Source organism: Rattus norvegicus, chromosome 19 (genome assembly GCF_036323735.1).
Source record: "Rattus norvegicus strain BN/NHsdMcwi chromosome 19, GRCr8, whole genome shotgun sequence".
NCBI classification, from domain to species: Eukaryota; Metazoa; Chordata; class Mammalia; order Rodentia; family Muridae; genus Rattus; species Rattus norvegicus.
Genome location: NC_086037.1, coordinates 32,231,308 through 32,250,914, shown reverse-complemented (window position 1 = coordinate 32,250,914; position 19,607 = coordinate 32,231,308). Strand labels below are relative to the sequence as shown.

Sequence of the window (19,607 nt, the reverse complement as noted above, 5' to 3'; positions counted from 1 at the left end):
TACACACATACATACATACATACACACATACATACATACATACACATATACATACACACATACACACATACACACATACATACACACATACATACATACACACATACATACATACACACATACATACATACACACATACATACACACATACATACATACACACATACACACATACATACACACATACATACACACATACACATACATACACACATACATACATACATACATACATACATACACACACACACTTAAGAATATTTTCTTAAAAGTTTCTTTTATCTGGTTTGGGGAGTTTTTGCTACTTTGTGTCGCCTTCCCTCTCTGCTCCAGGGTCACCCACTGTGGTGCTGATGTTGTCACAAGTCTCAGCCTGTACACGTCCCTTCATCCTCGTTTCTTCATATTCCTCAGATAATGGTTCCTCTGGTCATGCCTCCTTGGTGTGATTAAACCTCCCTTTGGCCATTTCAAAGTTGTTCTACTTTTTAGCTCCAGAATTCCTGCTTGGTCTTTTGAATAAAGCCTACCTAAGTATTAGTATTTTTATTTTGTTTATGTTATTGTCCTAGCGGTTTTCACCCTTGAGCCCCGGTTGCCATTAACTCCTTGAGCACATTTAACAGAATTTATTAACTCTTTGTCTGCTACGCTCAGAAATTTTCTTAGAGACAGGATCTATGTGTCCCCTTCTTTCTTTCTCTCTCTCTATTTTTTTTCGTATATATTAAGGTGTCTCTCTGTGTGTGTCTGTGTCTGTGTCTGTCTGTCTGTCTCTGTATATGTGAAATAGACATAATCAGCATTTATTTGATATTGCAAATCTGTAAATAATATTATTTTACATCTTGCTCCAGAAATTTCTGTTCCTGGTCATTGAAGACTGGGGCCATTCATTTTTGAGAAGCTCCTTCCAAGCACCCTATGAAGTATCTATATTCCTTCTGGGTGATCACTCTTGTCTTTTCTTTAGCTTGGGTTCAGACTCCATTTTCCATTGTTTCTCTTTTGGTGCTGGGGCTGAGTCCGGGTGTCTTCTTAGACACCTTCCCATTGCTCTCTGCATGTGTTAGCATGAGTTTCCTTTATGATAAGGATTTGCTTTGTTACTTTTCTCATCATTGTCTTAGTTATAAACCTTTGGCTGCTTTCCAGGTTCCTGCTAAAGGTGGTTTTGGTGATTCCTGCTTGTTTTTTGAAACATTGGAAAGATGGGTGTTTGAGGCTTCCTACTGGGCCATTTTGCTGACTTCACTCTCTCTTGCCTGCCTTTTTAGGGAACCAACTAACTTTGCGGCTGAAGCAAGTGGGAGTGACCAAGAAAGGAGACTAGGCTGGGGGCAGAGAGCTGTTCAAGTGGGCATGGGGCACCTATAGTGCAGTCAGAATGGGGAGTGCTGCTTTCATTATGGGTATAATACAGAATAATGGAGGACTGTGAGCAAAGTGACCCAAAACAACTGCCATAAGGTCACACCTGCTACTTACTGTGTTGAAACACAGCCAAGAAAACAGCAAGGTTACTGTCATATTACACAGGGGGAAACCAAGTATTTGTTAGGTTAGATGGGTTTGAAGTGAGATATAACATATAATAGATATAAATATAGATTTATAAATAGATATAAATATGACATATAATAGATATAAATTTGGAAATTACCAACATATGTGACATTTAACATCATGAGACTAAGTAAAAGTATCTTGAGAGTCAGTATAGAGAGAAATGAAAAAAAGATTAGAGTACCCCCAAGTACCCTCAACATTTAGAGGTTAGAGTTTTCCAAGTACTACCAATAACTCGGTCAGTAGTTCTCAGTGAACCATGCATGATCTCGTGGTGGGGGAGTCTAACAGTCCTTTCACAGGGGTCTCTTAAGACCATCCTGCATATCAGATATTTATATTATGATTTACAACAGAAGCAAGATTCAGTTATGAAGTAGCATAACTTTAGGGGTCAGGGGTCACCACAACATAAGGAACTGTATTAAAGGGTTGCATCATTAAGAAGGTTGAGAACCCTTGTTCTAGAGGAAAGAATCATTTGTAGAGTCTGAAACTGAATAGTAAGAAAAAAAGGAGAAAAGTGAGTGAGTTTCTCGTTTGTCATTAAGCATTTAGGAGAGTCCTCCCTTGTAGCTTTAACAAATACTTTGATAATGGAATAAAGAGTGAACAGTAGAAAAGTATCAATATTCCTTTAGTTGGATCAATTTAAGGAGACAGTGGAAATAAAACTGACTAAAAGCAAGAAGGTGGGCATGGTGGCTCATGTATGTAATTTGGATACTCGGAAAGCTGAGGCAGGATTGCCCCAAGTCTAAGGTGAGCCAGAGTGGCTTAGATTCTGTCTCCAGAGTTACAGACAAGAAAGGCTTAGCCACATCACTGTACTAATGTGTAAGTCCCCGGGTTTATTCCCCACTAACAGTGCATAATGCATTGTTGGGTTTTTGTTTGGTTGGTTGGTTTTTGCTTCCTCTCTGAGACAGAATGGCCTAGGGAAGGCATAGCCTAGAGTTCACTGTGCAGCCCTACTGTCTGAAGCAATCCTGCTGTAGGTCGACGTCTATATGATCCTGCCTTAGTCCTCTAGTGCTGGGATTGTAGGTATGAGCGCCCATGCTTAGGGGAAAAACTCTAAAATGTCTCCAGTGGTTTAGGAGAGTCAATTGGAGTACTTCAGTTTGTAGACTAGAGACTTTCTCTGGAATCCATGCATCTAGTCTAGCAGGGAAGATTCCCCAGGAAAGGAAAGAACACCAAATTAAAAAGTAAATGGAAATATCCTTATGGGTAGATACAGGATCTTAAATATTTTAATTCTTAATTCTGTGCAGACTTTAGTCGTCTTTGTTGCCATTTAAAAGGTAATGTGGAGACAACATTGATTCCATTACTGTAGATTTACGCATTTTCATCTAATATTCATTCTCCAAAGCTCTCCGAGCTTCCTGTTTTGAAAGCTGCATTGTGGGGCTAGAGAAATAGTCCAGTGATTAAGAGCACTGCCTGCTCTTCCAGAGAACCTGTATTTAATTCCTACCACCAACATGGAGTCCACTGGCATCTATAATTCCAGTTCCATGGGATCTTGTCTTGTAGCTTCTGCAGGCAGCACACACATGTAGTGCTCAAACATACATGCAGGTAAAACACCTAGACACATACAATCATAAAATGATTTAAAATTGTAAGATGCTCTTAAAATCCCACTGTCCACTGGTAGCTCTGTAGTTGTTCTGTGGCATCATAAAGTTTTCTCAGTCACATAGTAATGGTAGTAAAGGGGACATCTTCCTTTGCTGTGGAAAACATTTTAATATATATTATAAGCTGAGTCATCATATCAAGTACATAGGACAGGTAGTAAGCTGTTCTGTTGATGTTTTGTTTTTATTCACTGCTACTAATGGGGAACCTTGTGAAGGACAGTGCACATCACCTAGAGGTTTTCTTGTGTGGCACAGTCGGTCAGGATCACTGTTGCTGTTTTCTCTTTTTTTGGTGAACCAATGCTGGTGTGTTTTGTTGTTCGTTTTTTGTTGTTTGTTTGCAAGGTCTAACTGTTCAGCCCTGACTGCCTTAGAACTTACGAAGTTCCACCTGGTTCTGACTCTAGAATGCTGGGATAAATGTCTTTTTTTAAATTAAAAATTTAATTTTTTATTATCTTATGTTTTTATCTTCAAAGTTTTCTGCCATGACACTGGAATGCATGATAGAAATGGCTAAAAATTTAATTATTTATACATGTTTGTGCACATGAAGTGCATTTCCTACTGAGGTCAGAAGATGTTAAAGCAGTTGTGAGCCCTCTGATGCAGGTGCTAGGGACCAAACTGCAGTCCTCTGAAAGAGCAGTGCGTGGTCTTAACAGCCAAGTCATCTCGCTGGTGCCCCAGTGCAGTAGAACCAATAAGCACCCTTGAGGTCCTTAAAGATATAGAACTCTGTTCAGGACTGCAGCAGAGGTCAAGCTCTCGGGTTAGTGCATGTCCCTCACTCCCTGCTCAGTGGAGGAAAGGTTACATTCCTTCCGAGGGCAGAAAAGTCAGGTGGATTAATAAAAAGGTGGAATACCATGAACTTTTCCAGCTAGGTTACCTTGTCTCTGAGAATTAACTTCTTCAGTCTTACTACTTGACTCTCTCTCTCTCTCTCTCTCTCTCTCTCTCTCTCTCTCTCTCTCTCTCTCTGTGTGTGTATGTATGTATGTATGTGTGTGTGTGTTAGGGTGAGTTGTTGGGGGTTTTTTGTTTGTTTTTTTCTAGAATCTTACGTGTTTCTAGCTGTCTTAGAATTTGCTCTGGAGGCTGGCCTTGAATTCACAAATATGTGTCTGCCTCTTTGATCATGCATTAAGATTAAAAGCATATACTACACCCAACTCCACAGAGGGTTCCTCTCTAGTGTAAGGAAGAATGAAGTTATATTGTTTTAGAAAACAAGAAAGCGCAGGCAAAAGAAGAGGCTGGTGCCTGGAATGATGCGCTTGAGTGAACTGTATACTTGTGTGACTTCATGAAGCTGTGTGTCATTGTTAGTGATTATACACCAATTAAATATATTTAAAGTACTTTATTAATGTAGTTTGCATACTATATGATTTAATCCATTTATTGGATAATGAATTTGCCAGAACATCTCATGGGCCTCACTCCCCGACCCCACCAGCACCCTGTTAATGTTAAGGATCATTTTTATTTATGTATATGCATGTGTATGTATGTATGTATGTGTATGTGTGTATATGTGTATATGTATGTATGTATGTGTGTATGTGTGTGTACGTATATATGTGTGTATGTGTGTATATGTATGTATATATGTGTATGTGTGTGTACGTATGTGTGTATATGTATGTATGTATGTATGTGTGTATGTGTGTGTACGTATATATGTGTGTATGTGTGTATATGTATGTATATATGTGTATGTGTGTACGTATGTGTGTATATGTATGTATGTATGTATGTATGTATGTATGTACATATGAGTGTATGCCACATGTATCTGTGTGTCCATGGAGGCCAAAAGAGAGTGTCAGGTCAGAGTCTCTGGAGCTGGAGTCACAGGTTATTGTGAGCCACCCACTGTGGGTTCTCAGACCCAAACACAGGTCCTCTGGAGAAGGACTGAGCACTCCCTTAACTGCTGAGCCATCTCTCCAGACCCTCCTCTTCCTTTGATGACAGAGACTCTTTCAGTCTAGGCTGACTTCCAACCCTAGATTTGCAGGCGTAGAACACCACACCCAGCTGTGGTTTCTAGTAATCACAGACCATTTTCATCACCTCAGAAAGAAACCCTCTAACCTCCCGCCAGTATTCACTGCTCACCAGTCACACCACACAGCCATCCTGCCTTCGGCCTCATGGCCAGGAATCTACTACTGGTCTCTGTAGATTTGTTGGGAAGATGGCAAGTTTGAGGCCAGCCTGGGATACATACTGAAACTCCATCTCAAAAAGGGGAGGAGGTGCAGAGTAAGCCTCTGTAATTGTAAGGTCTTCCCAGTTCAGTTATGAGTTAGGAGCTATGTTTCATTTTTGTTAGATATTTAGTTTTTGTAATACTGGGAGTTGAACCCAGGTCCTTATACATGTTATAAAGGAATTCTACCACAAATGAGGACTTCAGCAAGTCATGTAATCTGCTGTGAACTCAGTCTGTAGCACGGGCTGGCTGACCTTGGATTTATGACTTTCCAGTTTTAGTCTATAAGTAACTGTGATTAGAAGCCAATATGATCAGGCGAAATAGATTCTCTTCTTTTTATTACCTAATGATACTTCATTATACTAATATATCATGCTGTTATGTCATATTGTTAGACAGTTGGTTATTTCCCCTTTTTGATATTGCAAATAAATACCGCACTGAGCATTGATATGCAAGTTAATGTTGAAGTCTCTGTTTCCAGTTCCATTGGGTGTTTACCTGTAGTGGAATGACTAAACTACAGGGGAATTGTATTTTCACATTTTTGAGGACTTAGCAGACTTCTACAGAAGCTACACCCCCATCACTAATGGTTAAGTTCAACCACTCTCTTCTTTTGCTTAACCCCTCTTTTTTTTTTTTTTTTTTTTTTTTTTTTGGTTCTTTTTTTCGGAGCTGGAGCTGGGGACCGAATCCAGGGCCTTGCGCTTCCTAGGCAAGCGCTCTACCACTGAGCTAAATCCCCAACCCTGCTTAACCCCTCTTGTATTCAGTTATTTTCTTTGTGTTTTTGCTTCGTCTTCCTAATGGGTCAGGAAGTGATCTTTCCTTTATTGTTTTGGTTTATAGTCCTGTGTTATTAATGAGATTAGATTTTTTCATATCATTACTAGAGATTTATATATCTTTGGAGAAGTGTCCAGATTTTTTAAAAATATTTGACCTATTTTCTTACTAAAAACCTGTTGTGGGGTTGGGGATTTAGCTCAGTGGTAGAGCGCTTGCCTAGCAAGCAGAAGGCCCTGGGTTCGGTCCCCAGCTCCGAAAAAAAAGAAAAAAGAAAAAAAAAAAAACCTGTTGAAACTGCTTTATATGTTCTAGATATAAGTTCTTACATGTTTTAAATATATGTTCTTTTTTGTTTTGTTATATTTTTCAAGACACAATTTTTCTGTTGAGTAGCCCTGCCTACCCTGGAACTTGCTCTGTAGACTAGGCTAGCCCTGAACTCAAAGATCTGCCTGCCTCTCTGAGCACCACCCCCTTCTCTGCCCCCCCCCCTCTCTCTCTCTGCCTCTCTCTGCCCCCCCCCCTCTGCCTCTCTCTGCCTCTCTCTGCCTCTGCCTTTGCCTCCTGAGTTCTGGGATTAAAGATATATACCACCATTAAATATAAGTTGTTTATCAGACACATAGTTTATAAAAGTTTTCTTTTTTCCCTATGGGTGGTTTGTCCTCTTGCTTATTCCTCCCTGGGTTTTATTTGTTTGAAGAGCTGTCATTACAGGCGTGTGCCCTGTATTTCTTTAGTATCCCTGTGAGGTTCCATGTAGCTCAGGTTGGCCTCCTGAGGAGCTGTCATTACAGGCGTGTGCCCTGTATTTCTTTAGTATCCCTGTGTGGTTTCTTCTCTTTCTTCTAGAACATATCTGAGAGCCAGGGTCCTGAGTGGGTGGAATTTACATATTATTGGGGAGAATGTGGACTGTCTCTCTGGAAGACAGTCTGGTAGCTGCTGAAGGTGTCCCTTGACAAACATTTGTATCTTTATTTACTTATTTTTGAGACAGTCTCTCACCAGACTACCACAGCTGGCCTTGAACTCACAATCCTCCCATCTCAGTATGTGAGTAAATAGGACTGTGTATTTCAAAACCGCCCTGGTTGTTTGTGGGTTTTTGTTTTAGACAGATTCTCAGCATGTAACTCTGGCTGTCCTGGAACTATGCAGACTCATAGACATTCTTCTGCCTCAGCCTCCTGAGTGCTCAGATTACAGGCGTGTGCTATCAGGTTTTGCCATATAGGGCCTATAAATTTTTCACACCAAAACTTTTTATTTTGAGGAAGTAAAAACTAGGTTTTCATCTGACAAGTACTATAGACATATTTTGCACCATGAACTATAGTATATTATAATCCAGTGAAATCCTAGAGCCACATAGTAATATGGTCTTTGTAATAGTTTTACTGTATCTACTTTTCCTAAAATCAACTTAAAGATGAACAAGTCGCTGTTAGCTATTGTTTCCATTCTCCCCTTAGGATTTGTGCTTAGTGACTAGTATTCTGTTCTTCATTAAAGGACAGCCGTAGTACCTGGGTTTTTATCTCCTTACACTTCGCCTTCATTATACTCAGTTTCTTTCTACGTTACAGGATAGTTTTCTCCAATTAGTTGAAATATGAAGTGCTTGGTTTTTGTTTTGTTTTACACTTTAGTCCAGACTGTCCTTGGAAACTCATTATGTAGTGTAGACTGTCTACGCTGGATCTCTCTGCCTAACCATCTAGGTGCTAGGAGTATGAGCATACACTGCCAAGTATAGCTACCTGTTACTTAGTAAAGCAATAGATACCATTGTGACTAAGAATACATCAATATCTGGGTATAAGTTATTCAATATTGGTAGTTAAGCCTGATGGTGGTGGCTTTAGTCCCAGCATTCAGGAGACAGAGGCAGGCAGTTCTCTGTGACTTTGAGGCTAGCCTGATCTACAGAGTAAGTTTAAGTTCAACTAGGGCTACACAGAGAAATCCTGTCTGAGCAAAACCAACCAAACAAACAAGCATACAAGTTTGATAGCTGTTACTTTTCAGATTTCAAAAGAACAACATCTCTACAGTTGCATAGTTAGTAGGGATTTTATCTAGAGTTTGAGATTTTTTCCCTCTTTCTTTCCTTCCTTCCTTCCTTCCTTCCTTCCTTCCTTTCTTTCTTTCTTTCTTTCTTTCTTTCTTTCTTTCTTCCCTTTTTTCTTTTTTCTTTTTCTATCTTTTTGAGACAGGGTTTCTATGTAGCCCTGGCTGTCCTGGAACACACTTCAAACCAGGTTGGCCTCAGACTCACAGAGATCCCCCTGCCTCTGCCTCCCAAGTGCTGGGATTGAAGTGGAGCCACCAGACCCAGCTTAAGCTTTCTTTATTTTCTTAGATTGTCGTAAACCCAGTTCATCATTCGTTCAGCTCCAGCCCCCTTTGTTTCTACTTAGCTTAAATTTCAGTATTCATATATTTTGATAGATAAATATGAAGCATGCTCATTCCTAATGGTCTAACAGTTTCACCTGAGATGGAGCAATAAATACAACCGATTACAGGAGATACTTAGGTTTGTTTCAGATTCCTAAGTCATTTGGCTGTCAGGCTGGTCTTCCTGCTAGATAAGCAAAGGCACCATGGGAAATACAAGAGGTTATGTTCCAGCAGAGATTTGGGGGAGTGCTATCAGCTAACCAAACCAAATGAGTTTTATTTCATTCTGGGTCACCTTCTCATGACAACCTTACAATTATGCCCTGGCTTTTCTGCATATGCCCTGGCTTTTCTGCATATGCCCCATGGGACCTGGAGCAAGTGATCGTGATCTCCAACTAACCCAAGACTAGCTGACACAAGCTCTCTTAAACATACACCATTTTGAAGGCAGTGCCTTAGATAACCTACTCACTGCATACAGGTGCTGGGAGTGTGACATGTCACGCTGGAGTGTGAAGCGCCCTTTGCTATTTCCAGGTTACTTTACATTCTTTCATCATGATAAATGCACTTCAAGTAAAGTGATATGCATTTTTACCTTTAAATGAATAATTGTGTCCCACACAGGAGCCTGTTTTCTCCTGTACAGAATATTAATAACCTATTTGCAATAAATTGTCATACACAACGTACTCTGGTAAGTCTTCTTGATAGAAGTTTAGTGAATACTTACTACTAAAGTTAAATTACTTTGTTCTTATTTTCCTAGGATTCTGGCGCTTCATGACATGCCGTTATGTAGAGCAATAATGAGCCCTGGCCTGTTTTGGATTAGTTGACGACCCTCAGAAATGATACAGTCATATCTACCACAGGGAAGCTGAACATACTCGGTTTGGAGTGGACGACCCAAATTGTCAGTGGAGTGTCAAAATGACAGACCCAATGATGGACTTTTTTGATGATGCCAATCTCTTTGGTGAGACTTTAGAAGGCTTGTCGGATGATGCATTTGTACAGCCAGGCCCCGTCTCGCTAGTCGATGAACTGAACTTGGGTGCAGAGTTCGAACCTTTGCACATAGACTCACTGAACCATGTACAAGGTACCCCAGTGCATCAGAAGATGGCGGACTTCGAACAGTTAAACCAATTCGACTCAATGAAATTTCATCAAGTTAATCAGTCTTTTGGCAGCCCTGTTGAACATGTACTATCCCCACACTCTCAGTTTAATTGCTCTCCAATCCATCCCCCCAACCAACCCAATGGCTTGTTTCAAGATGTAGCAGACGGCAGCCCAATGTGGGGTCACCAGACAGCTACTGGCCTCTCTAATCAAAATGGATCCCCCTTTCATCAACAAGGACATTCACACTCTCTGCATCAAAATAAAAGCTTTGTGACGCACCATGATTTTGCCTTATTTCAGGCCGGTGAACATCAAACACAGTGTTCTTCCCTCCGCTCACAACAAAACAGAACCAATCTTAACCCAGGGCAAAACTCTCTTGGCCAGGCTAAAAGTTTTATAGACACTAATGTTTCCGGTGCACACCGAGTTAATGTTAACCACCTAACCAGTGCCCCTTCCTCACAGCAGACTCTTCCAGTGCAGTTTTCTCCGACGGCGAACCCCCCAGCACACTTCCTCAAGTGTAGCAGCCAACAGGACGGCAGCTACAACAGACCTTCTCCGAGTATGACTTCCTGCTCTGTGAGTAACTCGCAGCCGTTTCCTGCACACTATTCCTTCTCCAGCGGTCACGTGTCCCCAAGCAGTCTCCTTCAGTCACCGGCAGGTCTCACCCCCAGCCATTCAAATCAGGCTTTATCTGATTTTGCTGGAAGTAACTCCTTTTCACCTCATAGGGGAATGAAGCAAGAGCCCACTCCGCACATCCTGAACCCCACTCCATCACTGAATTCAAATAATTTTCAAATTTTGCATTCGTCACATCCTCAGGGTAATTATAGCAACTCAAAATTATCACCCATGCACATGGACTTCCCGGATCCTGCTGACTCAGGACCTCCAATGGGTCATTTCAATGACCACGTGGAAACCAATGGTTTTTCATCTTTAGATGAGAACTTGCTTCATCAAGTGGAATCTCACGCAGAACCATTTGCGGGACTTGACCCAGAAGACCTCCTGCAGGAGGGTCTCCTCCCCCAGTTTGATGAATCACCATTTGGACAAGATAATTCAAATCATGTTTTAGATCATGACCTTGATCGCCAGTTCACTTCGCATCTCATGGCGAGGCCTTCTGACATGGCTCAGACTCAGCTGCAATATCAGGCTCGGGGCTGGCCTTCCCCACTGCCTAACAGCCACCAACATGTACCCAGCAGAAGTCACCTATGTTTACAGCGACAGGTATGTAGCTCTCTGCATCTGCTGTGGCAGTCTGAGGGTGGGTGGGCGGGCTCGCTCAGTTCATTTTAGATGAGACTGTTGATGAGTTCTTAAAAGTCAGGTTGCTATCGAACGTGTCCATTGTGACAGGTTATCTTGCTGCTAAACCTTATTGAAGAGGAATTCTTTGTATTTTGGAGCTGTGAGATTTAATATGTCTTATTGCTTTTGTGTTTACTAGAAGGCTATCTTGTTAAAATTAAACCTTAGTAACCACAATAATTAAGTAGGAAAACAGTTTGGAAATGTATTAGCATGACTACGATAGGCATCGTATTGATGTTCTATACCAGCTCATGCAGACTTACCAGCAAACCAAGCATCCCCCGATCACTGGTAAAGCACAGAAGAAGAAACCCAGAAAACAGGCCCTGTGGAGCTTGCCTCTGTGGGCTTAGCTCTCAGCTGGCTGAGGCGGGGTTGCGAGTTTAGGTTGGTTTGGGTACAGTAGAGGAACTGTGGAGAAACCAAATACATAGCAAAGCCCCAGGAAGTCAAAATTTTAAAGCCAAGGTAATATGGAACTTCACTTAAGATTCAGTATGTTGTAAAAATAATAAAATGTATAACACTTTCACTTATGAAAAACAATTTTTGACTGCTCATACTTTGAAAAAAAATTTTTGCTACATGTTTAAATCTGTGATGTGAATGTACGGGAAGGCATTCGGGCCAAGGTGCATACAGAAGTTGGGGCCCTGGCTTCTCAATCCAGATCTGGATTCTGGGATCAAACATGTCTCCACTGGCAGCAAGCACCCTTACCTACCGAGCTCTCTCACCAGTTCTGATATTCATGCTCAAGGATGGCATATTTATGGGGAAATTAATAATGTGCCTGGCTTTATTAACTGATAGACTCTTTTGAAAAATATGACACAAACATAGCAAAAATAATATATCCTAAGTAAATTTTTAAAATTTATTATTCTATTTTCTATGTATGGGTATTTTGCCTCTGTGCATGTCTGTGTACCATGTGCACGTCTGGTGCCCACAGAGGCCAAAAGATGTTGTTGGATCCCCTTGGGCTGGAGTCATGAACTGTCACGTGGGTGTTGGAAACTGAGCCAGGGTCCTCTGGACGAGCAGCCAGCACTTTTAACTGCTGAGCCATCTCTCAAGCCCCCAAAGGTATTTTGTTTCTAGCAGGAAACTGGAGACATCACACCTTATAATCATATACCAATTTAATGGATTACTATAAACATTAGAAAGACCTCGAAGGCTATCACTGAAAAAATGTTAATGATACCCCAGGAATAAGATACAACTCCACATTATGATCATGTGAGATTGTTCAGAGCGAAGGTAGCAGAACGAGACTCTTTTATCTCTCTTTCTTTCTTTCTTTTAGCTTTATTTTATTTATAGCCAAGTGTGGTGACTTACATTTTCAATCCCAGCACTGGGGAGGCAGAGGCAGGCAGGTCTCTGAATTCGAGTCCAGCCTGGTCTACAGAGCGAGTTCCAGGACAGCCAGGGTTCTCTCAGTCAATCTCTCTCTCTCTCTCTCTCTCTCTCTCTCTCTCTCTCTCTCTCTCTCTCTCTCTCCCTCTCTCTCTCAGCCCTCTTTTAGTCTTCATTTTAAAACAGATTTTGTTTGGTTTGGTTTGAGACAGGGTCTCTGTGTCATTTTGGCTGCATGTAACCCAGAAGTCAGAAATCTGAGCCTCTGCTCCCAAGAGCTAAGATTAAAGAGGGAGCCATTGCACCTGGCTCAGTGTACGTTCTTCCTCCACTGCTTAGATTGGCTTCGAACTAACTCTGTAGTCCAGACAGATTATTACAGTCCTTGGCTCAGCCTTCCACCTATCTGGGATTACAAGCCTTTGCCACAAGTCCAGCTCCATTTTATTTCAAATAACATTTTTAGCACACTCGGATTTTTTTTCATGTTTTTTTTTTTTTTTTTTTTCGGAGCTGGGGACCGAACCCAGGGCCTTGTGCTTGCTAGGCAAGCGCTCTACCACTGAGCCAAATCCCCAACTCGCACACTCGGATTTTTATTAGCACATATTAACTATACATAGTACAAAACTTTGTTCTAACCTTTCCAAACACATAATCTATACATGCATATAATGTAGTATGGTCATATTGACAAACACGGTATAACTTCCTTTGTTTCCTCTTGATCCTTGTCCCCTTTCCAGTTTCCTTTTGCTTTTGTTTGTTGTATGACCTGATGATTCTCATCACAGGGCTTACAGGAGTATGGGTGCGGGACTGTTTATAGGGACCAGAAGGAAGTGTTTCTCCCTGCCCTAACAACTCAGAGAGAGGCAGGACCTTGTGAAACTGTCCTGCTTCCATGCCTGAATGTTGGTGGTGGATCCAATCGTGTGTAGAGGTGTGCACAGCTGCAGTAGATATATCATGCCCAGGAGACCACGTTTCACAGCACTCTACCCCTGCCTTCCACTCTGACAGCCTTTATGCTTCCTCTTGTGAAATGTCTTCTGAGCCTTGTTCCTTCCACTTCTGAGCCTTGGACTGGCCATACAAATGTTCCATTTAGGGCAGAACAGTCAACGTTCACATACTCTCAGCACTTTAACCAGTTAATTGCTGTTCACCACAAAAGTAATACTTCTCTGACTTAAAGCTGGCAGGGGCTGTAATCTGATGGCATAAACATGATTATTTAGAAGGTACTTGACAGGCATATCATATCCACTTAGCAAAACAACAGTAATGCCTTCTCCATTGGGCCTATGGCCTCCCAGGTGCAGGTGCTTTTGACAAGGTTTATAGTACTAGATGTGGGACGTCTCAAGTCCAGTCCAGCGGTGGCTGGTTATCCTCATAGCAGGCTTGTCACTGCTCTGCCAGTGGCACAAAGTCATTTAATGGCAGATAATATCTTAGCAGACGAGATTCACAGCTGAGTAAAAACCCTCTGACAATTCTCTCTGAGCACTTTCTGTAGCTCTGAGGCAGACTTTTCAGGAAGGAAGCTTCCAGGCCAAGTCTGATTTTATGTTTATATGTTCCGCAACCAGAGTATCAATGCACAGGCTTGGAAATGTCTAAGATGTGCGTGCAGGAGATATGCGTAGATATTCTTTAAAGGCACAAACCTGTCTCCACTCTACTTGTGGAGGGTTAGGATGTTGCTCCCTCTACTGGAAGGAGGGTGAGCCACGTTAGTCAGCAGGAGCCTGGAGAAATTCTCCAATGGCAGGATTCAGGTTAGTCTATTGTTGTTTGTGTGTAGTCTCTTAGTAGCCCTGTCTAATTACTTCGTCCAATGTATAATCAATTATGAGCCATTAAGCTTATTTACTTTCTTGCTTGGTTTTGCTTCCTAAGAGCAAACGTGTGTTGTTGTTTGTTGTTGCTGGTGTTATTTTGTCTTCCAGTTCATGTTTTTCTAAAGAAGTTTCTAACTTTGAAAGTAAGGACTGGCTTTCGTAGATTGCAGGGTCATATAGATGAGGGAAGTGGCTTCCTCCATTGCTAGCACATAAACATACAGGCATGGAAGAGGAATTCTTTTAAAACTCCACTCATAAATCGTCTTGGGATGGAGAGACGGCAGTGGTTAAGAGCACATACTGTTCTTGCAGAGGACCCAAACTCTACTCCCAGCACCTGTATCAGACAGCTCACGACTGCCCATCACTCGAGCTCCAGGGGATCTAACATCCTTCTCTCCTCTGCTCTCGTATGCAGAAATGTACACATGCATAGTAAGTAAAACCACTTTTTAGAAACATCATCTTGTTCTGTACTGATAATAAGGTTTAAAAACTACTAACCTTTTTTTTTTCCTGTGAAAACAATGTCCAGAAAATTTCAAAGAGCATTCCATTTGGACTTTTAAATTTTTTTAAATTTATGTGCATGGGTCTCATACCTGCTTATACTGTGCTCTGCACCCTTGGAAATAGAGTTACAGATGGGTATGAGTCTCTATATGGATACTGGGAATCAAACCTGGGTCCTCTGGAAGAACAGCTAGTGCTTTTAACTACTGAGCCACCTCTCCAGCTCCAGTTCTCTCTGTTCGTTGCTATTGCTTTGGTTCATTGCAGCAGGGTTTCTCTGTGCAGCTCTTATTCTCCTGGAACTCACTCTCTAAATCAGGCTGGGATTAAAGGGGACCTCTCTCTGCCTCCTGGGATTAAAAGTTTACACCACCATGCCCAGCTTTCTCTCTCTCTCTCTCTCTCTCTCTCTCTCTCTCTCTCTCTCATTTTTAAATCAGGCTTCTTTAGCTCTATCTTGCAATAATTTCATTTTGTAGATGTTCAGAGACTTACAGAAGTGTGAGTGGTGTTCTTTTCCTTTTTCTGATCTACTTCTGACCTAGGCCTCACAGTGAGACAGGCCAACTCATGCTGCACATGGCTGCCCTCCTGGGTTTCCTGATTCCCTAAAGTATCCCTCCATGTGCTCTGCGCTGCACAGCTGTGTATACATACCAACAAAGGAAGCCCTGAGACAAACGCTGTACGGTAGACGAGATTATTCTTTGATCTTCTTTCTGAAAAGTAACTGGTGGTGCGTCACTCAAATATATGAAACTGATGGGGAAGCCAAGTGTTTAAAGAGTGTCTCGGGGCTGGGGATTTAGCTCAGGGGGCTGGGGATTTAGCTCAGTGGTAGAGTGCTTACCTAGGAAGCGTAAGGCCCTGGATTCGGTCCCCAGCTCCAAAAAAAAGAACCAAAAAAAAAAAAAAAAAAAAAAAAGAGTGTCTCTAAGCTCTGACTCTTTTTCCTTCAGTGGCAGTCATGTGGACACATGTCACCTAGCTTATTACCAGGTCTCACTACGTACCTTGCCTGGCCTGGAACTCTCTGTGGACAGGGTTGGTCTCACACTCACAGTGCTACTGTGCTTAGTTGCTATTGGAAAAGGAGAAAAAACTAAGGAAAGGGGCAGGAGAAGCCACAGTGAGTGTTTCCAAGTGATTTTTACAACATTGTAAGCAGAGAGAATAAATACTCACTTATCTTCAGCTTTTGTTTTCGAAGAAAAAAATTTGCCAGAATAACACTAGGGTTTTTTAAAATTTCTTTTATAACAAATATTTTGTTCTATTTTACAATAGTCTTTAGTTTTTGTCTTTGCAAAGTGCAAATAACATGTGAGTCAAATTTACTGTACACATTCTATAGCAAAGAGATGGAGCCTGGCTTAACTGGCATTCAAAACATATATGCTTCTATATGAAGCTTTGTTAGCTTTTTGTTCTGATAATTTTTTAACATTGCTTAACTTCTTCATGTTCTTTCCCCTCTTAAGCTACAGAAATATTACGTAAAATCATGAAAAAGTTAGGTTGGGCAGTCTGCAAGTTTCTTTTGCTTTGTTTTATGGTTTGTTTGTTTGTTTGTTTGTTGAGGCAGAATTTCTTCGTGTATCCTTGGCTCCATGGAACTCACTCTGTAGACCAGGATGGCCTCTAATCCAAGGATCCTCCTGTCTCTGCTCCTAGCCCTCACCTCCCCTAAGGCTGGGACTATTAAAGGTGTGCACAGCCATGTCTGGCTGCAAGGCTTATTTTTAAGGTAGTATTTTCCTAACAAATTTAATATAAGGTTGTTATAAACAGATTGATTATTTAAAAGACAAATAGGTAAAAAATATTGCCATGTGTGATACGGAATAGATATGGGATATGACCACAATTCCTCATACTCTGGAGATTGAAGCCAAAAGATTAGAGTTCTAGGCAAGCTTGGACTATTTAGTGACACCCTGTCTCAAAAAGGAAGGAGGAGGAGTAAGGGGGCGAAGGAAGAAAAGAATGAAATAAGAACTTGTGAGGTTGTTAGGAAAGATAACCACTGTTGACATTTTGTTATATAAGTATCCAGTGAAGTCTGCTGTACAGACAGTGTTGCAATTTTAAGAAACAAAGTTAGAAGCCAAGCCTCACTGTTGTTACCTAAGTATCCAGTGAGACGATACCCAATGCAGTGCTTACTGGCCTGGAACTCACTATACAAACCTGAACGGCCTCTACCTCCTACTTGCAACAATCTTGCTGGCTCTGCCTTCCAAAGCCTAGGATTAACCAAACAGGCACACAGAACAGCTTTCTGCTAAGAGAGTATAATAGCTAACAGGTCAGTGGTTGGCAAAAAGTTTAAGTGCTGTATCTAAATACTTGACATACATTAACATAGTGGGCCATCACAATGAACATTTTATTTGGATTTGATCATTTGCTTTAATTTACATGGGAGGAAACTGAGGTGGAGAAAAGACAATGAACGTCAAGGTACATAGTAAATAGTCACTGTTGACTCAACCCCTCCTATTTTGATTCCACTATCACTTTGGGTAAGCATTTTAATGGTTATATACTATATAACAATAATATGCTAATTTCCCCCTCTTCCCAGTCAAAACTCAACATTTCTAGTGCTGGGGAGATGACTCAGTGGGTAAGAGCACTTGCCGTGCAAGCGTGAGGACCCGAGGTCAGATTCCCGGCCACCAAAAAGCCAGGTGTGCTGTTGCGCTAACTCCTTCACTGTGTGGGACAGAGGTAGGAGGACTGCTGGGACTTGCCAGCCAACCAGTCCAGCCAAAAGATGATGAGCTCCAAGTTCATGAGACGCTACCTTGAAGAAATAAGGTATGGCGTGATAGAGGAGGTAATCCAGTGTGCTTTGGCCTCTTTTGGGGTTTAGGTACACCCCTATCCCCAATCCCCAGTCCCCTGTACTGTTGAGAACCTTCAGGTATAGAAAATTATGGCTTTCTTCAAGTAATGTTGGGAATAGGTTATCCATTAGCAGAGAGAGAACAATCCCAGGGCAAGACAAACTAAAAACTTAAAAGATTGTATGTAAGATAACACCAAATGCCCCAAAGGTAAACACGGATAATTATTTTCAGATGTTTGAAGACTTCAGAGGCCAGAATGAGGCCTAGCAAGCAGAAATGAGATCATGTGTGGAATTTAGGGAAGAAGTTTCCAATAAGGTTCTTTTACTGAAAGCGGGGAAGTAGACTACTAGTCCAGAATTTTCCTAAGAAGATTTCTGTAGGTGGGAAGTGGACTAACTTGGTAGTTTATTTCAACTCCTAAAACTCTATCACTGTTTTAGGACATTGTATAGATATATCATTTAAATCGTCTCTGTAGCTTCTGTGTAGCAATTACAATATTCTATTTTTTTAGTTAAAGTGGGGCATTTTATTCTAGAAAATTTGACAGACATTTCAAAACCAAGCATTAATCCTCCAACTGTAGGTAAATTGCTAGACAATTTCTATTTTGCCCTTTGGCTTACTCAGACAATCTAGAGTTTTGACATAGCCATTTTATAATAGTGAAATGTGGCTGACTAGGTCTCCCCAGTAGAGTAACTAAGCTGAAAGTATACTGAATGGAAGAAATACTTTACTATGATGTGGTAGCATTGATAAAGGAAGAGGCATCAAGTGCTTATCAGGAAGCACATACTAACTTTCAGTTAAATGCACCCTGGTTAACTGTGGACCACATTTTGTACATTTATTATACAGGGAGCACTTTACAATTTGTGGAAAAAGGACAGTCTTTAAACAGGTGTTGTCTCCCTACTTAAATATATATTTGTGTACCCCCAAATTGACTCTCTCGTGGGTTCCTGGATTTTTGCTCTAGGTGAGATATTTCTATAGCCTCCTATACTAACAAGAAGATGAGTTACGAAGGCCTTGACTTGCTTATTGTCACAATGTTCTTTCATAGATAAAAGTCTGTACTTTTACAGTTGACCAGCAATGAGAGCAGCGCCCCCTATGGTGAGACATTATATTACCACACCATGTTACAGAGAATGGTTAGAATTTATTGCAGACATTGTGCAAGGTTTTTTTTTTTTGTTTTGTTTTGTTTTAATATAAGGGGCTTAGCTACAGATTTTGGTATATTGGGGTTCTAGAAACCACCTTCTGTGGCTTCTACCTCGTGATGCTGCTCTTTACTGCTGTGTTTCCTCATTCAGGAACTGGACTTTAGTGACCAGGAAGTTAAATTGGTCATCGGCCTTGCTATTTGCAAAGGATAGAAATAAATAGTTTTCCTCTCTACCCTTAATAAGTTGTTTTTTTATTTTAAAATTTTTATTTGTTTGTTTGTGTGTGTGTGTGTGTGTGTGTGTGTGTGTGTGTGTGTGTGTGTCTGTGTGTGCACATGTGCGCATGTGGGTGTGTGTGCTCCCAGTCTAGGAAGCCAGAGGCATCAGATTCTCCTGGAGCTGGAGTCAGGTATGGGTGGTTGTGAGCTGCATGATGTGGGTCCTGGGAATAAAACTCAGTCCTCGGCAGAGCTACAGTCTCAGACACTAAGCCATGTCTCTAGCTGACTATTTACACCTTAACAGAACAAACACTGTTCGATACATTAAAGAGAAAGCAGGCAGATCTGTAATAAGAGTACAGTCTACTTAATCTTAGAAACATCTCGAATTGATCAGAATTTAATACTTTAAAGTATTTATGTAATGTGTGTGTGCACTCGCACACACACACATACACACACACACATTAATTTGGGCCATAAGAAAGAAAGTCAAACCAGGTGGTG

The 19,607-nt window shown here is 41.2% G+C and overlaps 1 protein-coding gene across 12 annotated transcripts in view; it reads left to right on the top strand.

Moving 5' to 3' along the window:
* The window catches only part of Chd9 (chromodomain helicase DNA binding protein 9), a 223,110-nt gene that overhangs the window by 86,574 nt on the left and 116,929 nt on the right, over window positions 1–19,607 (top strand). For 10 of the 12 annotated variants that reach the window (XM_063278586.1, XM_039098055.2, XM_039098060.2 and 7 more), the window contains exon 2: window positions 9,419–11,031. In XM_063278586.1, coding sequence (XP_063134656.1) covers window positions 9,583–11,031 — 1,449 coding nt within the window. In that variant the 5' untranslated portion in view covers window positions 9,419–9,582. Of the gene's footprint in view, window positions 1–9,418; window positions 11,032–19,607 lie in introns of those variants that run through there. The other 2 variants (XM_039098064.2, XM_039098063.2) reach the window with 1 other exon arrangement.